This window comes from Amaranthus tricolor, chromosome 12 (genome assembly GCF_026212465.1).
Source record: "Amaranthus tricolor cultivar Red isolate AtriRed21 chromosome 12, ASM2621246v1, whole genome shotgun sequence".
In the NCBI taxonomy this organism is placed as follows: domain Eukaryota; kingdom Viridiplantae; phylum Streptophyta; class Magnoliopsida; order Caryophyllales; family Amaranthaceae; genus Amaranthus; species Amaranthus tricolor.
In genome coordinates this window covers 9,147,919-9,168,507 of record NC_080058.1, presented here as the reverse complement: position 1 = coordinate 9,168,507, position 20,589 = coordinate 9,147,919, and the positions used below count along the sequence as shown (strand labels likewise).

At 33.9% G+C, this 20,589-nt stretch overlaps 3 protein-coding genes across 5 annotated transcripts; all 3 read left to right on the top strand.

Annotated features, from left to right (window-relative positions):
- Positions 1–1,517: 1,517 nt before the first annotated feature.
- Positions 1,518–7,335, top strand: LOC130828089 (uncharacterized). The gene is made up of 6 exons (XM_057693883.1): positions 1,518–1,736; positions 1,928–2,028; positions 5,865–5,944; positions 6,044–6,218; positions 6,403–6,464; positions 6,600–7,335. Exons 1-6 carry the CDS (start codon positions 1,592–1,594, stop codon positions 6,907–6,909), a joined length of 873 nt encoding a protein of 290 aa, XP_057549866.1. The 5' UTR covers positions 1,518–1,591; the 3' UTR covers positions 6,910–7,335.
- A 480-nt stretch (positions 7,336–7,815) lies between these two features.
- On the top strand, positions 7,816–13,019 carry LOC130828085 (amidase 1). 3 transcript variants are annotated; one of them, XM_057693878.1, is made up of 9 exons: positions 7,816–8,181; positions 9,446–9,598; positions 10,599–10,723; positions 10,808–10,933; positions 11,097–11,279; positions 11,423–11,570; positions 11,679–11,847; positions 12,329–12,463; positions 12,564–13,019. In XM_057693878.1, exons 1-9 carry the CDS (start codon positions 8,081–8,083, stop codon positions 12,723–12,725), a joined length of 1,302 nt encoding a protein of 433 aa, XP_057549861.1. In that variant the 5' UTR covers positions 7,816–8,080; the 3' UTR covers positions 12,726–13,019. The 3 variants fall into 3 exon arrangements, with proteins under 3 accessions (XP_057549861.1, XP_057549863.1, XP_057549862.1); XM_057693880.1 differs by having other exon boundaries at positions 7,856–8,181; positions 9,411–9,598; XM_057693879.1 differs by having other exon boundaries at positions 7,856–8,181; positions 9,408–9,598.
- Positions 13,020–15,659: 2,640 nt separating this feature from the next.
- LOC130828086 (mevalonate kinase) lies at positions 15,660–20,496 on the top strand. Its single transcript, XM_057693881.1, has 5 exons — positions 15,660–16,121; positions 18,220–18,463; positions 18,732–18,985; positions 19,338–19,751; positions 20,086–20,496. The coding sequence occupies exons 1-5, from the start codon at positions 15,995–15,997 to the stop codon at positions 20,208–20,210; spliced, it is 1,164 nt and encodes a 387-aa protein (XP_057549864.1). The 5' UTR covers positions 15,660–15,994; the 3' UTR covers positions 20,211–20,496.
- The last annotated feature ends 93 nt before the right edge of the window (positions 20,497–20,589 follow it).

The following is a 20,589-nucleotide window of genomic DNA, read 5'->3' as shown; positions in this document are numbered from 1 at the left end:
GTTAAAGGGTTTGGGCCCGAAAAGCTAGATTGTTAAAAAGACTGAAATATATAAGCTCAAGCCCAAAATAAATCAATAACAACTTTATTTATATAAAAAAAACTTTATTTATATTAAATAATATTACTAATAAATCATTAAATATATCGGAAAAAATATCGGGGTGTTACAAAAGTATAATACAAAAACTATTTTATAAACTTTTAAAAAACGGGTTAAAGTGGGTCGTATTTAAACGGGTTTAATCCCCCCCACCCCGCCCATTTTAATTTTGAATTGACCCACCCCGCTCCGGCCCATTGAGCACCTCTACAAATAATCAACATACTATCAAGCTGTAAAATGTGTTACACAAGCTTAAAGTTTGTATGTTTAATGGTGTTCATGAGCTCATCTAATACATTATGAATTCTCTAGGCTCTCAACCTCTCTTTTTCCTTGTATTAGCCTTTTTAGGGATCTACATAGCCCAAACAAACCTAATTTAGGGACCTTATATGGCCCCTAAAAAAAAAAAAAAAAAAAAAAAACCCATAGCCCAAAGGCCCAAACATGCCCACCAAGTTTAAGTCAAAACAGAAACTCGCAAAGGGGCCTCTAAACGAGCACATGGTGCAGTCCATTTACTGACTTCCATGTGCACTTGTGCCTCGTTCAAGGCACATTCCGTGTATCCCATGCCTTATCTAAGGCACCTTCCATCTTGCCTTGTTCAAGACACCTCTTGCCTTGTTCAAGGTACTCTTGTTGCAATCCTATCTTCTTGTTCTTTATTGCTCCATCATCATGACACATCAAAGACCCTCATTTATTACTTCCTTAAAGCCTCTACTTCATTGCACTCAACACCCTTGCATCCCCATCATCACTCATAACATGATGATGTGCATTGGATTAAGTTATTCGGTGATCAATATCACCTTCACATGTGTAGATTTGGCTCTTGTACAGTTGTACTAACAAGTAACAAGTACATTTACATGTCTATACCAAGCATAAAATACTTCTTATTTTATTTTGTTGTATAAATTTTCTTTTTTACATTTTTAGAATATAATTTGAATCTCAAAATACATAAATATGTTTCAAAAAAAGATAAATTATATAAAAATATATACATTGAGACAAACAATTTGTCACATGAATATATTTTAACTAACTTTTATATATTCACAAAAATCATGTCTATAATTTTCTCCTCTTATATGAAATATCATAAACATAACCAATAAAATAAACCCAATGGATTACAAATGTATGTAGTATAAATTAAAAAGTTAAATATTTGGATAAAATCAAAATATAATTGTGAATGAGATTAAAGAAAGTTAAAAAGTAAGTCTTGCATAGGTTATGGAAATTAATTTGAAAATGATAATGTTTGAAAAATATTGTTAACCTGTGAAACCGATCACCATTTAGATAAAAATATTGTTAAAATTATTATAGGAAAATTAAGAAAATAAATTTTGATATGAAATCATGATAAGAATTTTAAAATTTCATTTTTAGCTTAAAAAGAAAGTGGAGGGATGTGCCACACTGCCGAACCCAGCCGTGCAACACCACCTAGCCGTGGCGAGTTGGTGCAATGGATGATTGTGATCCAAACACAGTGTTACATGTCTCAGTAATGAAGGATAGTAACAAGGATGAAAAACCCAACAAAGATCCTTGCCCTATCTGTCTCTCTCTCATTTCTCAACACTCTTCCTCCTGTTTAGATCGCTGCTTCCGTATGTCCTTTCTTTTCCTCCTCTTTCTCTTACTCTTTTATTCTCATTAATTTCTGCTCACTTTCGTTAATCTTGATTACTTTTTTGCATAATAATGGATTTTTTCAATTGAATTCCTTATAATTTTTGGTTTTCATTCATTAGAATGGCTTGTTCGGTTGTTAAGCTATAAATTGATGTGAATTTTGCAGATGAATTTTGTTACAAGTGCATTCTTCGCTGGATTCAAGTGGTTTCTAGTAGGTCGACTTCTTTGCCCCAGCCATCTTCCATCAAGTGCCCTTTATGCAAGGTCCATATTCTCTTACTTTTTGATGGGTACTTTAAAATTGAATACTTTGATGTCATTTTTCATAACTGAACATTACTGTGGTAATGCATCTCTGTGAAATTTGATACCTAATTTTGTTCTAGTGGAAGTTGAAGATTAACCTATAGCTTTGAACCCATGTTTATGGGACTTCCTGAGTTATTGCTAATGTTTATTTGTGTGATCATCTTTTTGTTTATTGCAAGTTGGACTGAGAGAGAGGGGGAGCTAGGTTAGAATCAAAGCTAGAACCTTTTCGGAAAATCGGTACTTGCTCCTTGCTCCCTGACTGAGACATGATATGATTCTCATTTGTGTGATCATCTTAGTTTTTCATTGACTTCACTTTTGATGTTGGATATTCCTTTAAACGCTAGGTACTAGTTCATCTACAAAGAAGAGATCCATCTTTTAATTATTACAACATTTCTCCTACATGCTTGGGTGAAATGTTGCAACTTTTTAAAGACCCGGAAAATATAATTCCCCAGTAAATTAGGATGTCTAACCATTTAACTATACATCCTCATAGCTAGGTAAATGCACTTTATAATTGATTTTTCCAAGCTGGAGCATTGTGAATTATATACTATGAAAGGCCAAGTAGTGGTGAAATAACTCCAATTGTTGTTTGGCTAAGGCTTTAGTAAGATCTAAGACGATCTGCTCTTTGGTCTATAGTAAGATACATAACATAATCACTTCTCCTACAAAGTGGCATTCAATCCCAATATGTTTAGTACACTCATGGTAGTATTTTGAGCAATATACAAAACTTATTTTCTATCACAATAAACAAACATAAACATTTGTATGATGTATTTGCTCCCATGTAAATCAAAACGACATCAATCTGAATTATATTCAATAAAATTCCTGCCAAAGAAAAAGTCAAGTTCAAGATGAATCGTCCATATATGGGTAGTTATGGAAGTTTCTTAATGACTTTTTGGAATGTTGTTAGTACATCAAAATGGAGGAAAAAGGAAGTCAAATTTCTTTCGATATACCTCCTTATTTGACTCGTGACTCAAGTGAGTTGTGGGAAGTCATGTACTTACGCAACCTACTAGTTGTTATCGCCCTTTAAATTGAAGGACAAGAATCAAAGCTTTCCTTCCCTTTTTTACACGTATGGTTAGGGCTTTCTTTTATTTTATTTCTTCTATAAATACTCTTGTAATTCTTCATGTAAATCGTTGTTCAATGAATCATAAAATTGAGCTTTTGCTTGTTTGTTTTTTTTCCCAGTACTAAATTTTCTATTGGATCAAGAGCTTTACTTGTGTTTTTGGTGCATACTGAATGCCTTCTTAGGAGCCTTAAATTTATATGTTTTCAGTGTATCTCTAGATTGTAAACTTTAGCCAAACATTATCCTTTGTCCTTCTATCTTTCGTACTACCTTAATTCTTCATTACTTTACCGAATCCATTTATTTTACTTTTCGTTAAAAATCACACGCCAATTTCTTCTTCATCTTTTAACGTTCTTCATTGAAATGTTACATAGATACAAAATCGTTCACCCCTCTCCTTTGAATATGTTCTAATCTTCTATTCTACAAATTCTTTTAAAGCTTCTTGTCTCTTTTCTCATCAAAAATAGACCTCTTTCTTTCCTATTCAAACACGTCAAAATACCATGTTATCACCTTCTTATCTCTCGTTTAATCTTCTCAATCTTAAGGATAAATTTTGTTCATGTATAATTTGCTTTGGACACCCAACCTAAGAAGCACTGGGGCCAATATATGTAATGGCCTCTCCTTTGTTTATTACATATAATATACTTCATTCTTAGTACTAATTTACTATTGTTGGAAATTGATGAAAGATAGCATGCAAGAGAAGATCATTTTATATTTTTAGTTTTTTTCCCCCCCACATAATTCTAATATAAATTTTTTTGCTTGAAGTAGTTTTTTAGATTTTTTAAGTGAATGACCCTAGACCATTTGCTAGCCTTGTTGTAGTCTTTATGCTTGGGTATAGCAATGCAAAGTACGAATTATCTAATTGTCTCTTTTTCTAATGGCAAAAACTGTGACTTTTTGTTTATGAAAATGAAAACAATACTAAAAGGAAATTTAGTGCTATTCCTATGTCTGAAACTATTGAGGATCAAATTGCATGGAAAATTCTGAAAAATGCTATGACAGTTCACTCTAATGAAGGATTCTGATACACTTCATATCGAATCTCAATGAAGTGTTCTTTGCCTTGTTTTTGCACTTTGCAAAAATGCAGTAATGGTCGTTGCCGCGGTAACGAAATGGTGATGTGGTATTGTAACTCCTAAATATTGGTCAAAATCATGAAATATCTTTTGATATGGCCCAAAATTGTATTTACCCCTTTACATTGAGAAAAATGTCTGTTCGTTTTTTATTAAAACTTTTACAATGTAACCGATGCGATGCGATGGGACCTTTTTTTTTCACTATGATTATGGTAGGCTTTGTGCTTATTTTGTGCGGAAATGAATGTGGAGAATAATATTAATGCTTTCCTTACATGCTCTCCTTCATTGCATCATCACAAACCAGTCTCTTAATAATTAGACTATTTCTTCACTTAAGATTTTGTGTTTTGATGTATAACTGGATTCTTAGCAATGTATATAAGTATATAACTTACTAATTATCATAATGAATGTAAGTAGCTCTTCCTTGAATTTCATTGAGGTTTAATACAATCTTCTTTAGCCATATATGTCCCTTAATTCACAATCCTTGCTATAGTGGTTTTGCGTTTGAGATAACCTTGAAATTCCAGTGCAAAAATTGCAGTTATAGTCGTAGTCTTTGCGACGGGCTCAAAACTGCTTTTTCTTGTCAATGCGGATTTTTTTGTGGTTGTTTCTTCCCATATATCGGTCGTGGTTAGCTCAAAAAGGTTTTCAATACGGTCGCGAATAAGTGATGCAAATGCACTTTGCACGAAATCGTACCAATTCCTACATAAATTATGTAACCTGAGGTGATTTATTTATATTGAACATGAAAACTGATTTTCTTGCTGTGTGAACCGATTGGATTGGTTTGTAGATTTATTTAATCACCTATCATTCAATATTGGTATTAAATCTCGATTTCATGATAATGGTTTAGAGAGGCTCAACTGTACACAACTTCAAAAAATCAGGACATTGTTTCTGAATTTCTCCATGTGAGTTTGTTTCTGTAAAGCATGACTAGTAACCTGTTCGTTATAGAAGTTGTTGACTTGAATTTCATCTATGGTCCATACTCCCTAGTCCCTCCTCAATAATTCAGGGAATCTGCTTCTTGTCAGTAGGATGCTTTTTGACCTATGCCTGCTGAAATTGTCGTGAGGTTCTTGTACTTTTTTAATAGACCAAATATATTTTTTCCTGAAGAGTTCGGAACTAACGCAGAAAATTGAAGTTCTTTCTTTTTATTAATAGCTGTTTTATACATACATTGTTTTTCTTGATCATCCTTTACGCTGTTTGGATAGCAAACTAGAAGAGAAAAGGAAGGACGGGTAGGGGAAGGGAAGGAAAGGAAAGGAAGGGGAAGGGAAAGAAAGAAAATTTCATTTTTCCTTCCAAATCTTTCCTCTTATGGAGAGATATTGATGTTAAAATAATTAAGGGACTTAATCCCTCCAAACCCCTCCCTCTCCCTTTTTGCTATCCAAACAAGGGGATCTTCATCCGTCCAGAGTCCTGATCCTTTCCCTTCTTTTCCTTTCATTTTTTTTCCATCCAAACAAGGCCTTAATTAAACTTCTTTTTTTTTTATCGCTTTTCCCTATTGGTCCAGATTATTTATTTATCCAATGACTTTGCAGACAGAAAACTTTTCAATCATTTTCGGATATGATGGAAGTACTTTCCAAAAGCATTTTATCAATCAAAACAATAGCAATAGGTATTTGAGATGGTTGCTCTTTTCACGTTATGATGCTTTGGAGGAAATGATGTGCTGCTGTCCATCTGAACTTATTCTAGCTGTTCAATGAGTTTGCAGCAACTTCTTTTCAAAGGATCACAAGTATAGACTACAGTGCTACTACACTTTTCCCGAACCACGTCTTTTAAGTGATGCATTTAAAGTGGAGCGCTTTTGGAAGTTGAATAAGTATCTTCAGCCCAACAACTGGCTTGAGAAGTGGTTGAGAAGGGAGCTACAGGCTCTGATACAGGTGATCCTACTTTCTACTCGATGCATCAGTTCCTGTGTCGAAATCTTATTTTCTCTTTAATCAAACAATATTTCTACTTGATGACCCATCCAAGTTGCAAAAAAGTAGTTTTTCTCACTTTATACTTCAGTTTTGTCTATTTCCTTTTTTAAATAAAGATCATTCACTTGGCTCTGCCTTGTAGGAGGAAGATGTTGAAATTATAATGCATCACATACTCGGGGTGATCGACACATTTACAAGAAGGTATATTTATAACAATCTTTAATATTTTCATGCAGCAATAAGAAAGTTCAGATCTTTAAGTTATCGCCTTTGTGTTGATATATAATATGTGCTAAATGATGGTGTAATATCCGAATTGCTATGCATATTAATCAGTTCTTATTCCAAACAAACAACGCACTCAGCACAGCAAAAGCAACAAGAGTTCAAGGTTATAGTCGCTGATGCCGCACTGCCTTTCCTTACAGCTCGAACAAAGCGGTTTGTAGATGAAATGGAATTATTTCTCGCCTCAGGCTTGGCTGTCGAGTATTATGATAGAGCTTATAGAAGGTGTTTAGGTTGGAAGCAGCATGGGGAAACTTCAGAGGACGGAGAACAAACTAGCAGGGAACAGGAGCCAATTGCTTCACATCTTTACATTTTGGATGAAGACTTGGATGATATTGATTGGGCTGAAGGATAAAAATACATAGCTTTTAGTAATTCATTCATCTCAAACTGTTCTCTTGCCATTCTGCAATGTAGAAAAACTCAAAAGCATGTTTTCACCTTCTGTACACTTTCCTTTTCTAAGGATCTTTCTCGAGCTGAGGGACTTTTTAGCCGCATCCTTCTCTATGGGTATGGGTTGCCATCCTCCTTCCCTCCTCTGACCCTGATCATAGTTTTCTATGAGCGGGGTATACTGGGTACGATTATGATTATGTACACTTTCCTTTTTTGTTTAGTTCATTAGTAAAAAATGATGATCGATGGGGAACCTTCACTCATGAATCATGATCATATAGTAGTGAATTAGTGATTTGTACTAAGATGTTTGTATCAACTATCAAGTGATGCTGTTTATAAGCTCTCGTTGTTGGAGCCTTTGTTGGCATGGACACTTATCTATTTGCCTTAAAATAACTCCTCAACTTATTTTTATTTTATTTATTTAGTTATAGAATTTGTTATTTGTTTCATGGTGCAGGCCAAATCAGGAAAACAAAAAAATATAAATTTTTTTAATAAATAAGCTTTTTTAAATATTAAAATAATTTTTTATAAAAGTTATTTTCTAAAATAAGTGTATTTTTTATCCGAACCATTAAATGGGTGCTGTTTGATATGAAAAAACGACAAACAAGAAAATAGTTGATAAAAAAGATCAAAATCCAACATTATGTATACAACTTTCATATGTTGCACTTTAAATATTTTAAATGTTTAGTTATATTTAAAAGTTGTTTTTATTTGTTAATTTTTCTTATTAATGACCTATAATTATTAAACATACTCCTCTTTCTCTTTAATTTTATCATATTTTCTTTTTATAAAAATATCCTCGCTACATTTATTAATTTTCATTAGTAAATTTTTGTCCAATGCCATCCTAACAATATCAAAGAGATTAAGAGAGTAACTAATCGAACAAGTTTTGTTCATCATCCAATTAGAATGATTTCATAACGTTTTGACCCAGAATTAAACCTTGAGGCTTGAGACAAAGCAAACTTGGGGAAAAAATATCTAAAAGTTGCAATTAGTGAAAACTGAAACACGACATCTGTAAAACGTTAGCTATCATCTTTTGGACTGAAAACCAGATTACCATTAGAGGATTGTGATTTGTGGCCTGTGGGTGAGGAAGAGAGATGGAGTTGCATCATGGTGCTTTCATGGAGAAATTCACACTTCTTCCATCTTCTTCTGGGCAACTTCCTTTATCTGGTCTTTCTTTTGCTGTCAAAGATATGTAAGTAACGTCTTCATTCTTTATTTTACTCATTCTTATTGCTTCTTTTTGCTTTTTCAATCTTCTGCCCTAAAATTTTTCATTTACTCAAAACCATCTTGTTCTTACAGTAATCTAATAACATTTATTTATGGGATTTGTTTCATAAATTTTATGAATCCAAATTGCATTATGCTTATGATGGGAATGGGCTATGATATTTGACGAAGAACAATAAACAAACTAATGCAAAGTAAACACCCAAAAACAAAACAGAGCAAGCAACAACAATGGCAAAACACAAGAATATATGAAGTATCTAATGATACCTCCCCCTCAAACAAAGTATCTTATCATTAATATAAACTCATTTACACTAATGACTCACCTTTCAAAGTTTTAAGAACAATCTCCCAAAGCAAAGATTGAACCTTTACTTCAATCTCTCACAAATGTGCAAATACAAAGAGGAAGAACTCTTATAGTGTGAAACCTAGTTTTACTCTCTTGTATATGCCTCACTTAATCCCCTAATATACGCGTACTGTGGGCTGCTGCACATTGCTCGACCCGAGCTGGATTGGCTCGACCAGTCGAGCGCCAGTTCTGAGCTCACTGGACAGCTTCTATTTTGTGGCTCGATCAAGCTCTTCATGCTCGACCACTCGAGCCACCTTCGAAACTTTATATGAGCACTCCTTGCCTTCATCAAGGCACACAAAGTCTCCCACTTTGATCACTTCATCAAGTGATCCAAAACATAAGTTTCCATACCCCTTTGCATACACTATCACCCTCCAATGTGCAAGCCAATGAGTATCCTACGAGGTGATCGAACTCACCTCCATCATGTTGAGATTTGAGGCTTGACTCAACAGCTTAATTACTATTGAATGTTTGAATTTGTTTTGCCTGGAGTTCATTAAGTGGAATCTTTAGATGTGTATTCACACTCATGTGAATGGAAGATTGATAGAGTATATAACTCCAACTACAACCGTAAAACCAATTATAACTTGACTCAATTCGAAATACCCAGCATATTAATAATACACAAGAATCTATATCAATCAGACCTGAGATATCGTATCCAAACCCGCCCTAGCTCCAACCATTTATTGTTTGAATTTCATTTCAGTTTCAAATCCAATGTTCTTATGATTTTTTTTTCTTTTTGTGTTCTGCAACTAATTTACATTTTATCCTTTGCTTAAAATTTACTTTGTTATAATTACAATTACAAGTAGCAGGCTGAAGTTAAAATCTTTGTATTTTGGAGGGGCAGATTTGATGTTGAAGGGTTGGTAACTGGATTTGGGAATCCGGATTGGGCAAGAACTCATCTAAAAGCCAAATCTACTGCTCCTGTTATTTTGGCTCTTTTGAAGGCGGGTGCTACTTGTGTTGGTAAAACTATCATGGATGAAATGGCTTACAGGTTAGTTTTTCCAGTTAGCAATTGACATTCCAATTATCTATTTGATTAACCTAATGGATCATTGTGCTGTTTTCTTGTGACTTGTATGATTGTATCTGAAAGTGAAATTATTTTAATTGCTTAACTTTTGAAGATGCTTGAAGATATTAAATTTATTGCTTATGTGTTAAGTACTTTCACACTTGTGATATATGGCTTTCCTGTGAAGTGTGAACATGGGAGATGCCGACTTTTTTGTTCGATATGGTTCTAAAGATGGAATTATGTAAATCAATTATTTACTCTTAACGATCTGTTTGGCCATCGTTATCAAACAGTGAGAATGGTAATGAAAACTTAGTATAATCTTGGTAGGAAAAGCTTTTTACAAATTTAGTATAATCTCAATTTTTTCACAAAATTCATACAAGTTTTCAATGTATTACCATTTAGATTGGTAGTATTAGGTGATAAAGAAAAATTGCAAACATAGAAGTATTTTTATGATCAAAGTTGTATCACCATTGGAACGGCATGGCGATTTCATGAAAATTTATACTATAAATCATTCTCATTACCACTATTTAGTACCAACAACCAAACAGTCAAGGGCAAAACATTGAGCAAGGATCTGTCACTAATAATGGTTTACAATGTCTACGTCCCAGCATCCCCTAAAGAAGGTGTGATTCTTCCTTAATCCTAGCAAAGATGATTTATGTTTTATGGTGGGAACCTAACTCTATATAACTCATTTTTCACATTATGTATTATGAAGTATTCTATCACTATTCACTACAATAGGCAATAAAAATAGAATAGTTATGTTGTTAAGCATATATAAGGACTCAAGTGTTGCTAAATACAAAGTCGATAAATGAACCATTCGGCTAATGTTTCAGTCAATTATACTGCAATTAGTTTGTTTCTTTAGCTTAGTAGCTTGCTTTCTTTTATAATTAATTATCTAAAATGATATATGATGTAATTATAAACCACTCCTTTCCATTTTGTTTCATAGCATCAATGGAGAAAACATACATTATGGTACTCCTAGAAACCCATGTGCAGCTGATCGAATTCCTGGAGGATCTTCTAGTGGATCTGCAGTTGCCGTTGGGGCAAACATTGTAGATTTTTCTTTGGGTACATATTTTCTTGCCTTTTATGTTTTCTTTATAACTCAGCATGACTAAAAAATATGGCATTGTCTTTCTTCAATGTATTTAGGTACGGATACTGGAGGAAGTGTGAGAGTCCCAGCAGCATTTTGTAAAATTTATGGAATTCGGCCTTCTCATGGGATTGTCTCTGTTGATGGTGTTATTCCTATGGCACAGAGTTTTGATACAGTTGGTATAAATTCCACTATTCAACTAGTCCCCCATTATGTGTCTTGAACTGGGTTATCTCAAGTACAAGATACCCTGGTGCAAAACGGCATTTTGACTACATATGTAGAATCACCCTTCATTCTTCGATATGATGTCCAACCCTTACTTTAGCTTCAATGTGTCAGGATGGTTTGCTAGGGATCCGGCAATCCTGAAGAGAATTGGAAATGTGCTACTCCCACCACTTGATGCTAATCTTACAAATTCTAAGTCAATAATTATTGCTGAGGATTGCTTCAAGCTTCTAAACATCCCCATTGATAGAGTAAAACAAATTCTTGTCAAGTCAATAGAGAAATCATTCGGTGGTAAGATTATTGGTGCTATTGCTTTAATGCTATGAAAAATTTAGTTGTGATAAAAGCTTTTTGCAACTTCTTCTGTTATCTTGACAAGTGAAACTTGATGAATAATTTTTTTTATGTTAACTTCACTAATCATCTTTGTTCAGGTCAGGTTATCAAATATAGGAACCTTGGGGAATACATTGAGATAAATGTTCCTAACCTAAAGCATTTTATGAGCCAGAGTGGTCATGCAAAAGAATACAGCGTACCTTCATTAATAGCTCTCTCGAGTGCTATGCGAATTCTACAAAGGTACAGATCAATAGTATATTAGTGGATCTTTAAAACCTAACTGATTATTATATGCTACTGTAGTCATTTCTGTGGCTGACCTTTTTCTTTATTTATTTGGAAGTGTAGATATGAGTTTAAGGTTAACCATGGGGAATGGGTTTCTTCCACTAAACCTGAACTGGGACCAGGATTAAAGGAAAGAATTTGGGAAGCTGTCTCATCTAATGATGATAAGGTTGACATTTGCAAATCTGTTATGACTGAGTTTCGAGATGCACTTACTTCATTTCTGGGGGTAAGCTCTTGACTTAAAAAGTACCATCAATCTGGTTAATACTATCTCAACACTCAGAATGTGAACTTGTAGTCTTGCACATGATAGAGTATACATAATATTTCGGGCTTTATCTATCAGTTTAATATTTTGGTTGAGTTGATTCCTTGACATGACAAAAGGGTCACAATTTCGAATCTCATCCATCGTTCATTTCAAGTAGAATATCTAGCACCATGTTAGAGAAGGGAGTGTGTTGCAATTACCCTTCTAGCTTGCATGACACTTGTGTGAGGCGGCTTGATAGTACATATAACATATCTCGAGGCTTCAACGATCTGTTTAAGCTTTAGATGAGTTGGTTCGTTGCACCAGAATAGGTTATATACTCTACACTAGCACAAAGCTTGATCAATGGCTTAAAAGTTAAACCACATCGGTTTTTGGATTTAGATGTTCTTTCAAATTTTGAATAAACTCTTAAATCTTTATCTGTTTGCAGGATTCTGATATCCTTGCAATCCCAACTGTTCCTGGTCCACCACCAAAATTACAGACTGCAACATCTTCGTTGGAAACTTTTCGCTCTAGAGCTTTTAGCTTACTCTCCATCGCCGGAGTGTCTGGATTTTGTCAGGTTCTTCCCTCTACATTAGCAAATCCAAGGCATCAAAACCTTCATTCATTTTTTGGTCCCTTTCTCGTTTTCATGACAAAGATCTTTTTTATTTTTGCAGGTAAGTATACCACTAGGTTTGTACGATGATCTTCCGGTGTCTGTTTCGTTGTTGGCCAAACATGGATCAGATATGGTTCTGCTAAATCTTGTTGAAACCCTTTCTGGAACTCTTGAGGAGCAAATTGATGCTGATCAAGGTTGTGAGTCTAACAAGATTTGAAATTTATCTGTGTTCTTTCGCCAATGTGCGTCCGACGCATCTTCAGGTGAACTCTTCGACGTGTATTCATCCTGTTTACCCTATGTAGAGTAAATAATTCCGACAAACAGCTAGTTTTTGTGATAGTTTTTTGTATCAACTTCTAGCATATATAAAGAAAAGACACTATATACAACATTTCATTAGCACAATGTGTCATTAGTGACTCCTACCTTGGTGAGGTATGTGAAAGTCAGATGTAAGCAATTAACCTTGTTAGTGGAAAGGGTAATTGAAATCAATAGTTTGATTAAATGATACTCCCTCTGTCCCAATAAGAATGCACTTCACATTTTTGAATGAACTTTAGTGAAAAGGGTAATTGAGTAGGAAAATAAGAAAAAAAAAATTTTAAAAAAAACAAGTAGATGTTAAAAATAAGTGGTGAAGAAGAGAGATAATAAGTTTGTGAATGAGATTTAAAAAAGAGAATGAAACCATTTAGGTCTCAGTTTCATTCTCCTCCGACTTGTGGGTGCTGATTACATACTACATGTTCAAAGTGGTGAGGAGAAATCATATTTTATTTATCCGTCTTCAAAACTCTACCCCTTTAGATTTATCTAGCTTGACAAAGTTTGAGTCTGAGTCATCTCCTTAGGGCGTGACATTAGATAAATGGGAAAATATAACACTTATAATTTAATTTTGACAATGAAAATCTTTATAAAATCTTCAATGAAAACAATGAATCTTGATGATCGATGACGATCACAAACAAAAGAACAAGAAGTGTTTTTTTTTTTTTTTTTTTTTTGACTTGAGGTGCGTTTTAAGTTAAGAGTTAGTTCTCCCATAGCGCTCGAGTTTATGTCTTGAAAAATTTTGTAAGTGTTACACATTGAACATCCTTTAAATGGCAAATTTAAAAAACAGGACTCACTTGTGTTTGAAAGAATACAAGTTAACAATTATACACATAATATTAATCCTTACACTAACATCCATTGAAATTCCTTCAAATTTGTACTCTTTCCTTTATACACATAATATTAATCCTAGACCAGATGGTGGATGTAGCCCATGTTTGGTGAACCACCTTAAATCCTTGTCTTGATTATTACTTTATTATTTTCATTCATTACATACTTGCATCATTTGTTCCTACACTAAGACACAACACAAACATCCACTTAAACTTCATACTTGTGATCCTTGAGTGAGATTAATACCTCCCGTTTCAGTCAATTTGAAGTCGACAACCCAACTTTGCATCTCTTGCGATCAAGCCGAGAATTAATCTTTAAACCAATGACTGACGATGACTTGTGGAGTATGGTGAGTTCTAAAATCTCTTGCTCATGTACTATTTGGCATTTGACAATGAAAGGGGGTGTTTAACCTCACTCAAAGATCACAAATAAAAGTTTAAGTGAAGGTTTGTGTTGTGTCAATATATAAAAATCAAATATGCTAGTGTATTATGGATGACAATAATAAATAAATAATCAAGACAAAGATTTAAGATGATTCACTAATCTTGGGCTACATCCACCATCTAGCCTAGGATTAATATTAATGTATTTAAAAGATAAATACAAAACTTAAAGGAATTATAATAAAAATTAGTGTAAGGAAGAGAGGAGCTTAAATAGAGAGTATTACATGAGCAAGAAGGTAGCTCTTTTATGTGAGACTTTGGTGCACTTACTAAGGTCTAAGTCTTGTGTATATATAGCATATAATGGGCTTTTAGTAGTACAAGGGGGTAGCAATTGAAAGGCATCAGCAGCTGGCTGCTCATACAAACAGACGAGGGGCAGCAGCATGTATCAAAAAGCAGCAGGCAGCCTGCTGCTGGACTGTGCTTGCTTCCTTTGTTTGACTTTCCTTACCCATGTATGCTTTGGTCTCTAATGTCCCTTGTTCTTGAACCTAGGACTGAATTGAAAAGTTTCCTTAATTATGTTTTGATTACTTGATTAATATAAGTCACTAATGATCCTAACTGACAATTTATTGATAAAATTGACTCTTTCCCATGATTTATAATTATTCAAACAAATCAATACATTATTAACTTAAGGATTTGAATCTGATTCATGTTGGATCCCAAACCTTAATTATATGTTCAAAACTTCTAAGGAGATTTTTTGTTAGACATATATTGAGTTAAAAAGTAATCGCTATGAATAACCAATAATTATTGTAACTTTGTTATTTATTGACTTTTGATAATACTTGTTGAGACATTCATTTCGTGTATTAATTGTTCCATTTCACATGTAATCGAGAATAAGAAAAAAAAATTGTCATAATAATTCTACTTATTATCTATCTGTTGTAAATTATTATTGATTATTTCTAAATAATTTAATTTTAGTATATTTTTTTGCTGATAACATCCTTTGTTATATTTCAACCGGCTATTGTAAGTATCTACAATTAAAAAGGAGTAAGGTTAGACCAACGAAGAAGCATAAGGAGGAAGAAGAAGTGAATGGAATGGCTAGTAGGTCCCTACTGTGGCCGATTAAAATGTAATAAGAGGTGCTGTCAGGAAAAAAATACACAAAGGTTAAATTATTTAGACATAATCAATAGTATAGATTATTCATGACAGATAGATAATAAGTGAGATTATTCAAGACAATTTTTCCAAAAAAAAAAGAGAGAATAATATTCGTTTTGAAACTTTTTCATTTCATAACTACAGAAATATAAATTTAGAACATACATATTCATGTATTCAGCATTGACAGTGTAAAAAATATTAAAATTTTATCATAAGTTAAAAAATATAAATTCATTTTCAAATCTAAAGAGTGCGACATGAAAGTTTCGCGAATTTAAATCCAAGTTGAAATTTAAAATTCGTATAGTGTAATTATGAGATTTAATCTAAATCTAACTATCGAAAAGTTTTGTCAAACATAACGTCGGAGTTATTAAAAGAGACTTAATTGAATAAAAAAATGTTAATAATGATTTTCTTTCCCAGTTACAAAATCTTTCTTACTCATCTCATATTTCCATATGATGAAATTAATAATTTTCTTACATAGGTTAATATAATATGAAATCATCATAGGATTTTCATCAAATTTGATATTAGATTTTGGCATAGAAAGAAAAGGGAAAATAAAACCCCCACACCCACGAGAAACGCTTGCAAAATGCGAATACGCCTCGTGGGCTTTGTTCACACTCTGCGTAGGAGTATATATTTTGCACGAAAGAAAAAATTTTATTTGATCTCTCGATCAAACTGAAAACGACCGGAGAAAACTATGAAGGTAAGAGCAAGAGCTCCCGGGAAAATCATACTTTCCGGTGAACACGCTGTTGTTCATGGATCTACTGCTGTTGCTGCCTCCATTAATCTTTACTCTGTTGCTTCCCTTGATCTCTCTTCTGGTAATATTTCTTGTCTTTTTTTCATTTTGATTTTGATTATTTCTTTTAAGTACATTTGGTGCAGTAATGTGGTTTATTTTTCTTTATTTAGTCATTATCAATTGATGTTACATTGACAATTGAATGTCACATTTGTTGGAGTGCTTTAATTTTTCAATTTAGAAGCTGCATTCCGTCTGGGAATTATTCATTTGGGAGTATTAGCTGATTTCCCTTATTGATTATCTATGATTTTACGTTTTCCATGTTTTGAGGATGGAAATTTATAGTGCTTGTGGGCAGTGGAGTTAATTCCTGAAATCAGATCACATGATCCAACAGTGAATATTGATTGAGAGTGACTTAAAACAGTAATTTTTTTAGATTTTATAACCCTAAACTTGATTTAGTTCATCCGATGTGAAGACTAAGTAGACCGTAATGTTTTAAAGTACTCATCTTTGCCAATGAGTTTGCTACCTAGGAGATGGACACAAATATTTAGTAGTAGTTTTGACTAAAAAATTAAATTGTGTGATTATACTAAGATATAAAGAAATGTATTGATGAGAATTATGTAATGTGGTGGGGACGGTTTAAATGTAGCAAAATTAAGTGGGACGGATAAAAATTCAAGGCTCAGGGGCTAAGGCATAATTTTAAATGAAGGGGTGCCAAATAGCCAATATATTTAGCAAAATAATTGTTATTAAAATGATTAATACAACAACAAGCAAGTTGGGATAAATTCAAACTTCTGACCTTAAATTTCATTTCTACTAATTTGAACACTTTACAATAGTTGATTTTGTGATACTTAATTTGCTTTTATATTATATATTACTCTATACGTATTTTTTAATTGCACCCAAAGGTCCCAAACCCACTATGACACTGTTTATCATTCAATGTTATGTTACATATTGCAGTTGAAAAAACGTAGTTATGTATAACACCAGATATAAATATTCCAACAAACCTATAGGACAAATATAGATTATTAAATGGCTGGGTTAAAAGCACATTAAGTTGTCGCTTCATATATCATCTATGGCGTTAAGGGTCATCGATGGCTCTAGGTTCCAGACTAAGGCATTAGCCTTTGAGTCCAAAGCATCCCAAAATTCATACAACAACATTTTAATACCCCAATGTCATTAAGTAGTCCATCTAGAGTGTTGTTTTGGGGGTCGCATGTACGCAATTTTACCCTTTTTATTATTGTTAGTAATAACAAAGAGGTTGTATGCAATTGATCCTTGGCACTGAACATCATTTGCAACTTCACATAAATGGAGTATAAATAAACTAATGAGCCATACCTCAGAAAAAACCATATGAAGAAAGGAAATAAAGAACAAGAGAACAAAATTAAAAAGAAGAGAAGAAAATACATAAAACATATATCAAATGGACTTATTCAGAGGCTGAGACCAATTAACCAAAAGGCTCTTGAAGGCATTGTGAGGTGTTCGTTTTAGGCTTTATAATGATTTTTGAATTGAGGCGCTCTTAAGGAATCGAATTACCTAATGCTATCCATGCCCCTAGTCCATCGCAAGGCATTCACCTTAGGCGTACATATGGAAGCGTTTTACAAGAAAGTCCTTTGGTAGCTTCCTTTTGGATGTATAGCTTTCGATGTCCATTCAAACAATTTTTGACATCACTCATGAAATAAAAGTTCCATGGAATTGCGAATAGCTAGGCATTGTATGCATGCAAGCGCAAAGACCTAACTTATATAAAATTGGATGAACTACTTCAAAGAGTCAGAGTTGAAAATTTTGTAATTTAGATTTTTATCATCAATCGGCATTTTCTGTAGGCGTGGTTACAAATTTCTATAAACTTGCTTTGGAATTTTATCTTCACTCTTATCGATTAGCCTTGGACGTTCTACTAGTTGTCAAAGGTTCTAATCTTTCATACTCTACTAGAAAATGGAACATGAAGGCACTTTATCTATCTTGTTTTTAAAATAAGATACATAAACAGGGCAGAAATCTCCTTAATGTGTTTTTCTAAAATGTACTGTTTTTGACGTTGCTAGTGTGTCACTATTCTGAAGGTACTGTATCATGTGGGGTTCTTTTTTTTTTTTTTTTTTTTTTTACAGATGATGACGGTATGCTAAAGCTTGAGCTCAAGGATACAGAGTTAGAGTTTTTGTGGCCAACAGGGAGAATTAGAGAAGTATTGCCAGGTTTTGACTGTCCTTCGCCTTCAATACCAAAATCCTGTTCAACAGAGTCATACAAGTCCATTGCGTCACTTCTAGAAGAGCAAAATATTCCGGAAGCGAAAATAACATTGGCTTCTGGAGTGTCTACATTTATCTGGCTATACACTGCCATCCATGGGTATGTCTTGGTAAATTGTCTCTTACAATTACTTCTTTTTTTCTCCGTGACTTATTTAGGTGCCACCATAATTCAGTGGTTATCAGTATCTTAGTTCACTCATAGTCATATAGTCTTGTCTTAGCAGTTATTTTTTGGTCAAGTATTGTATTTTGAATGCCCTTTTATTGTGCTTGGTTAGTATGAGTGTTTTTGAAAATTTTATTGTTTTGCTTCATTGAATTTTCTCATATTAAATTTCTTTTTAATGTGTTTCTTGGTATGTCAGGTACAAACCTGGAAAAGTGACTATATATTCTGAACTTCCTTTAGGCGCTGGCTTGGGTTCATCAGCTGCATTTTGTGTGTCACTTTGTGGTGCCCTTCTTGCCTTATCAAACTGCTGTGCACTTGACTACGGTCAGCAAGGCTGGGTGACAATGAAAGAGAGTGAGCTTGATTTGGTAAACAAATGGGCTTTCGAAGGTGAAAAGATAATCCATGGCAGGCCATCTGGCATCGACAACACTGTAAGCACCTATGGTATGTCAGCCATGTATGTTGGGCATACTTAGTTAAGGTCATAACATTTTAAAGTTATGCATCCGTTGGGCATACTTAGTTAAGGTCATTGCATGTTCATTTTTCTGTCCAATGAATTTCAAGCATCAAGTTACATTGTTTTTGTCAAACTCAAAGTGAGAACAATTGTAGAATTTTGAAAAACATAAGAGGTACCACATAGGGTTGTTCTCATTTGCCTATGAATAGATTGTTGAGATTTTATACATAGCCTTCCTGGTGCGTTAGTCACATGTGAATATGTGATACTTACTCTTAGGAACACCACTTATGATGTATCATGTGAATCACCTATTGAAGTTGTATTGCACAGGAAATTTGATACAGTTCAGGTCAGGCGAACTCACACGGCTCAAGTCGAATCTTCCATTAAAAATGCTAATTACAAATACTCAGGTTGGAAGAAACACAAAAGCCTTAGTTGCTGGTGTGTCAGAGAGGACACTGCGCCATCCTGATATAATGGCTTCTGTTTTTGGTGCTGTTGACTCAATAAGCAAGGAGTTGTCAACTGTCCTCCAAACACCAGTAGCTGATGATATAGCAATCACAGAACAAGAAGATAAGTTAGAAGAACTAATGGAAATGAACCAAGGTTTGCTTCAATGCATGGGAGTAAGCCATGTTTCAATAGAAACTGTCCTTCGAACAACACTCAAGTACAAATTAAAATCCAAACTCACGGGAGCTGGTGGCGGAGGCTGTGTATTGACACTGTTGCCAACACGTATCCTTTTAAAACTCTTGATGTCTTGCATTAATTCAACATTTAAATCATTAATAGTTTGCTTGATTAATTAAAAGGACTCGTTTAAATCATGTGCACTTGTTATTTATGTAAAGTTACAAATGATGTTTGCTACCTCGGGTCAATCAGAAACAATCTCTTTGTTGTCGATAACAAGAGTAAGGTTGGGTACATTTGAACCTCCAAACCCCGCCAAGGTGGGATCCACTTAATCACACCGGGGTAACGGAATGAATGTAATACCATCCAAGTTGTGGCCTGGTCTATCTTCTTCCCAAAGTAAAATGCCTTTTTCCTTAACCAGGTACTTTAGTTCTGTCCAGTGTTGTGGTTGATAAAGTAGTTGCCGAGTTAGAAGCTTGTGGCTTTCAATGCCTCATAGCAGAAATTGGAGGCAGCGGCTTGGATGTATGCTTCGAGAATTCTTCCCGGAATTAAAAGGTTAATTGTTAGAGCAATTTTAGTCTCATCTTTATTGCGGATTATTGCTATTTGTACCAGTGCAAGTTATTCTTCTTTGTTGTACAATACGCTTGTACATTAAATTCATTATGGTAGTTGGCATCCTCATTCGTCGACTACATTAATATTTCTCTTTCGTAGCTCAATGGTGCTATGTATTATTGGGTCCTTAGATCTTTTGAGTAGTACATTGTGTGAAGTTAAATATTGAGCATTTATTAATTAGATTTTCGTTTTTTGTTAATTTTATAGCAATTTTATGTTTTATCTGATGCATCAAGAACTCATCTATTTTCATCCCTCAAACCGAAAACCTTTACAATACGTTAAAAACCTTTACAATACAATATGGGCA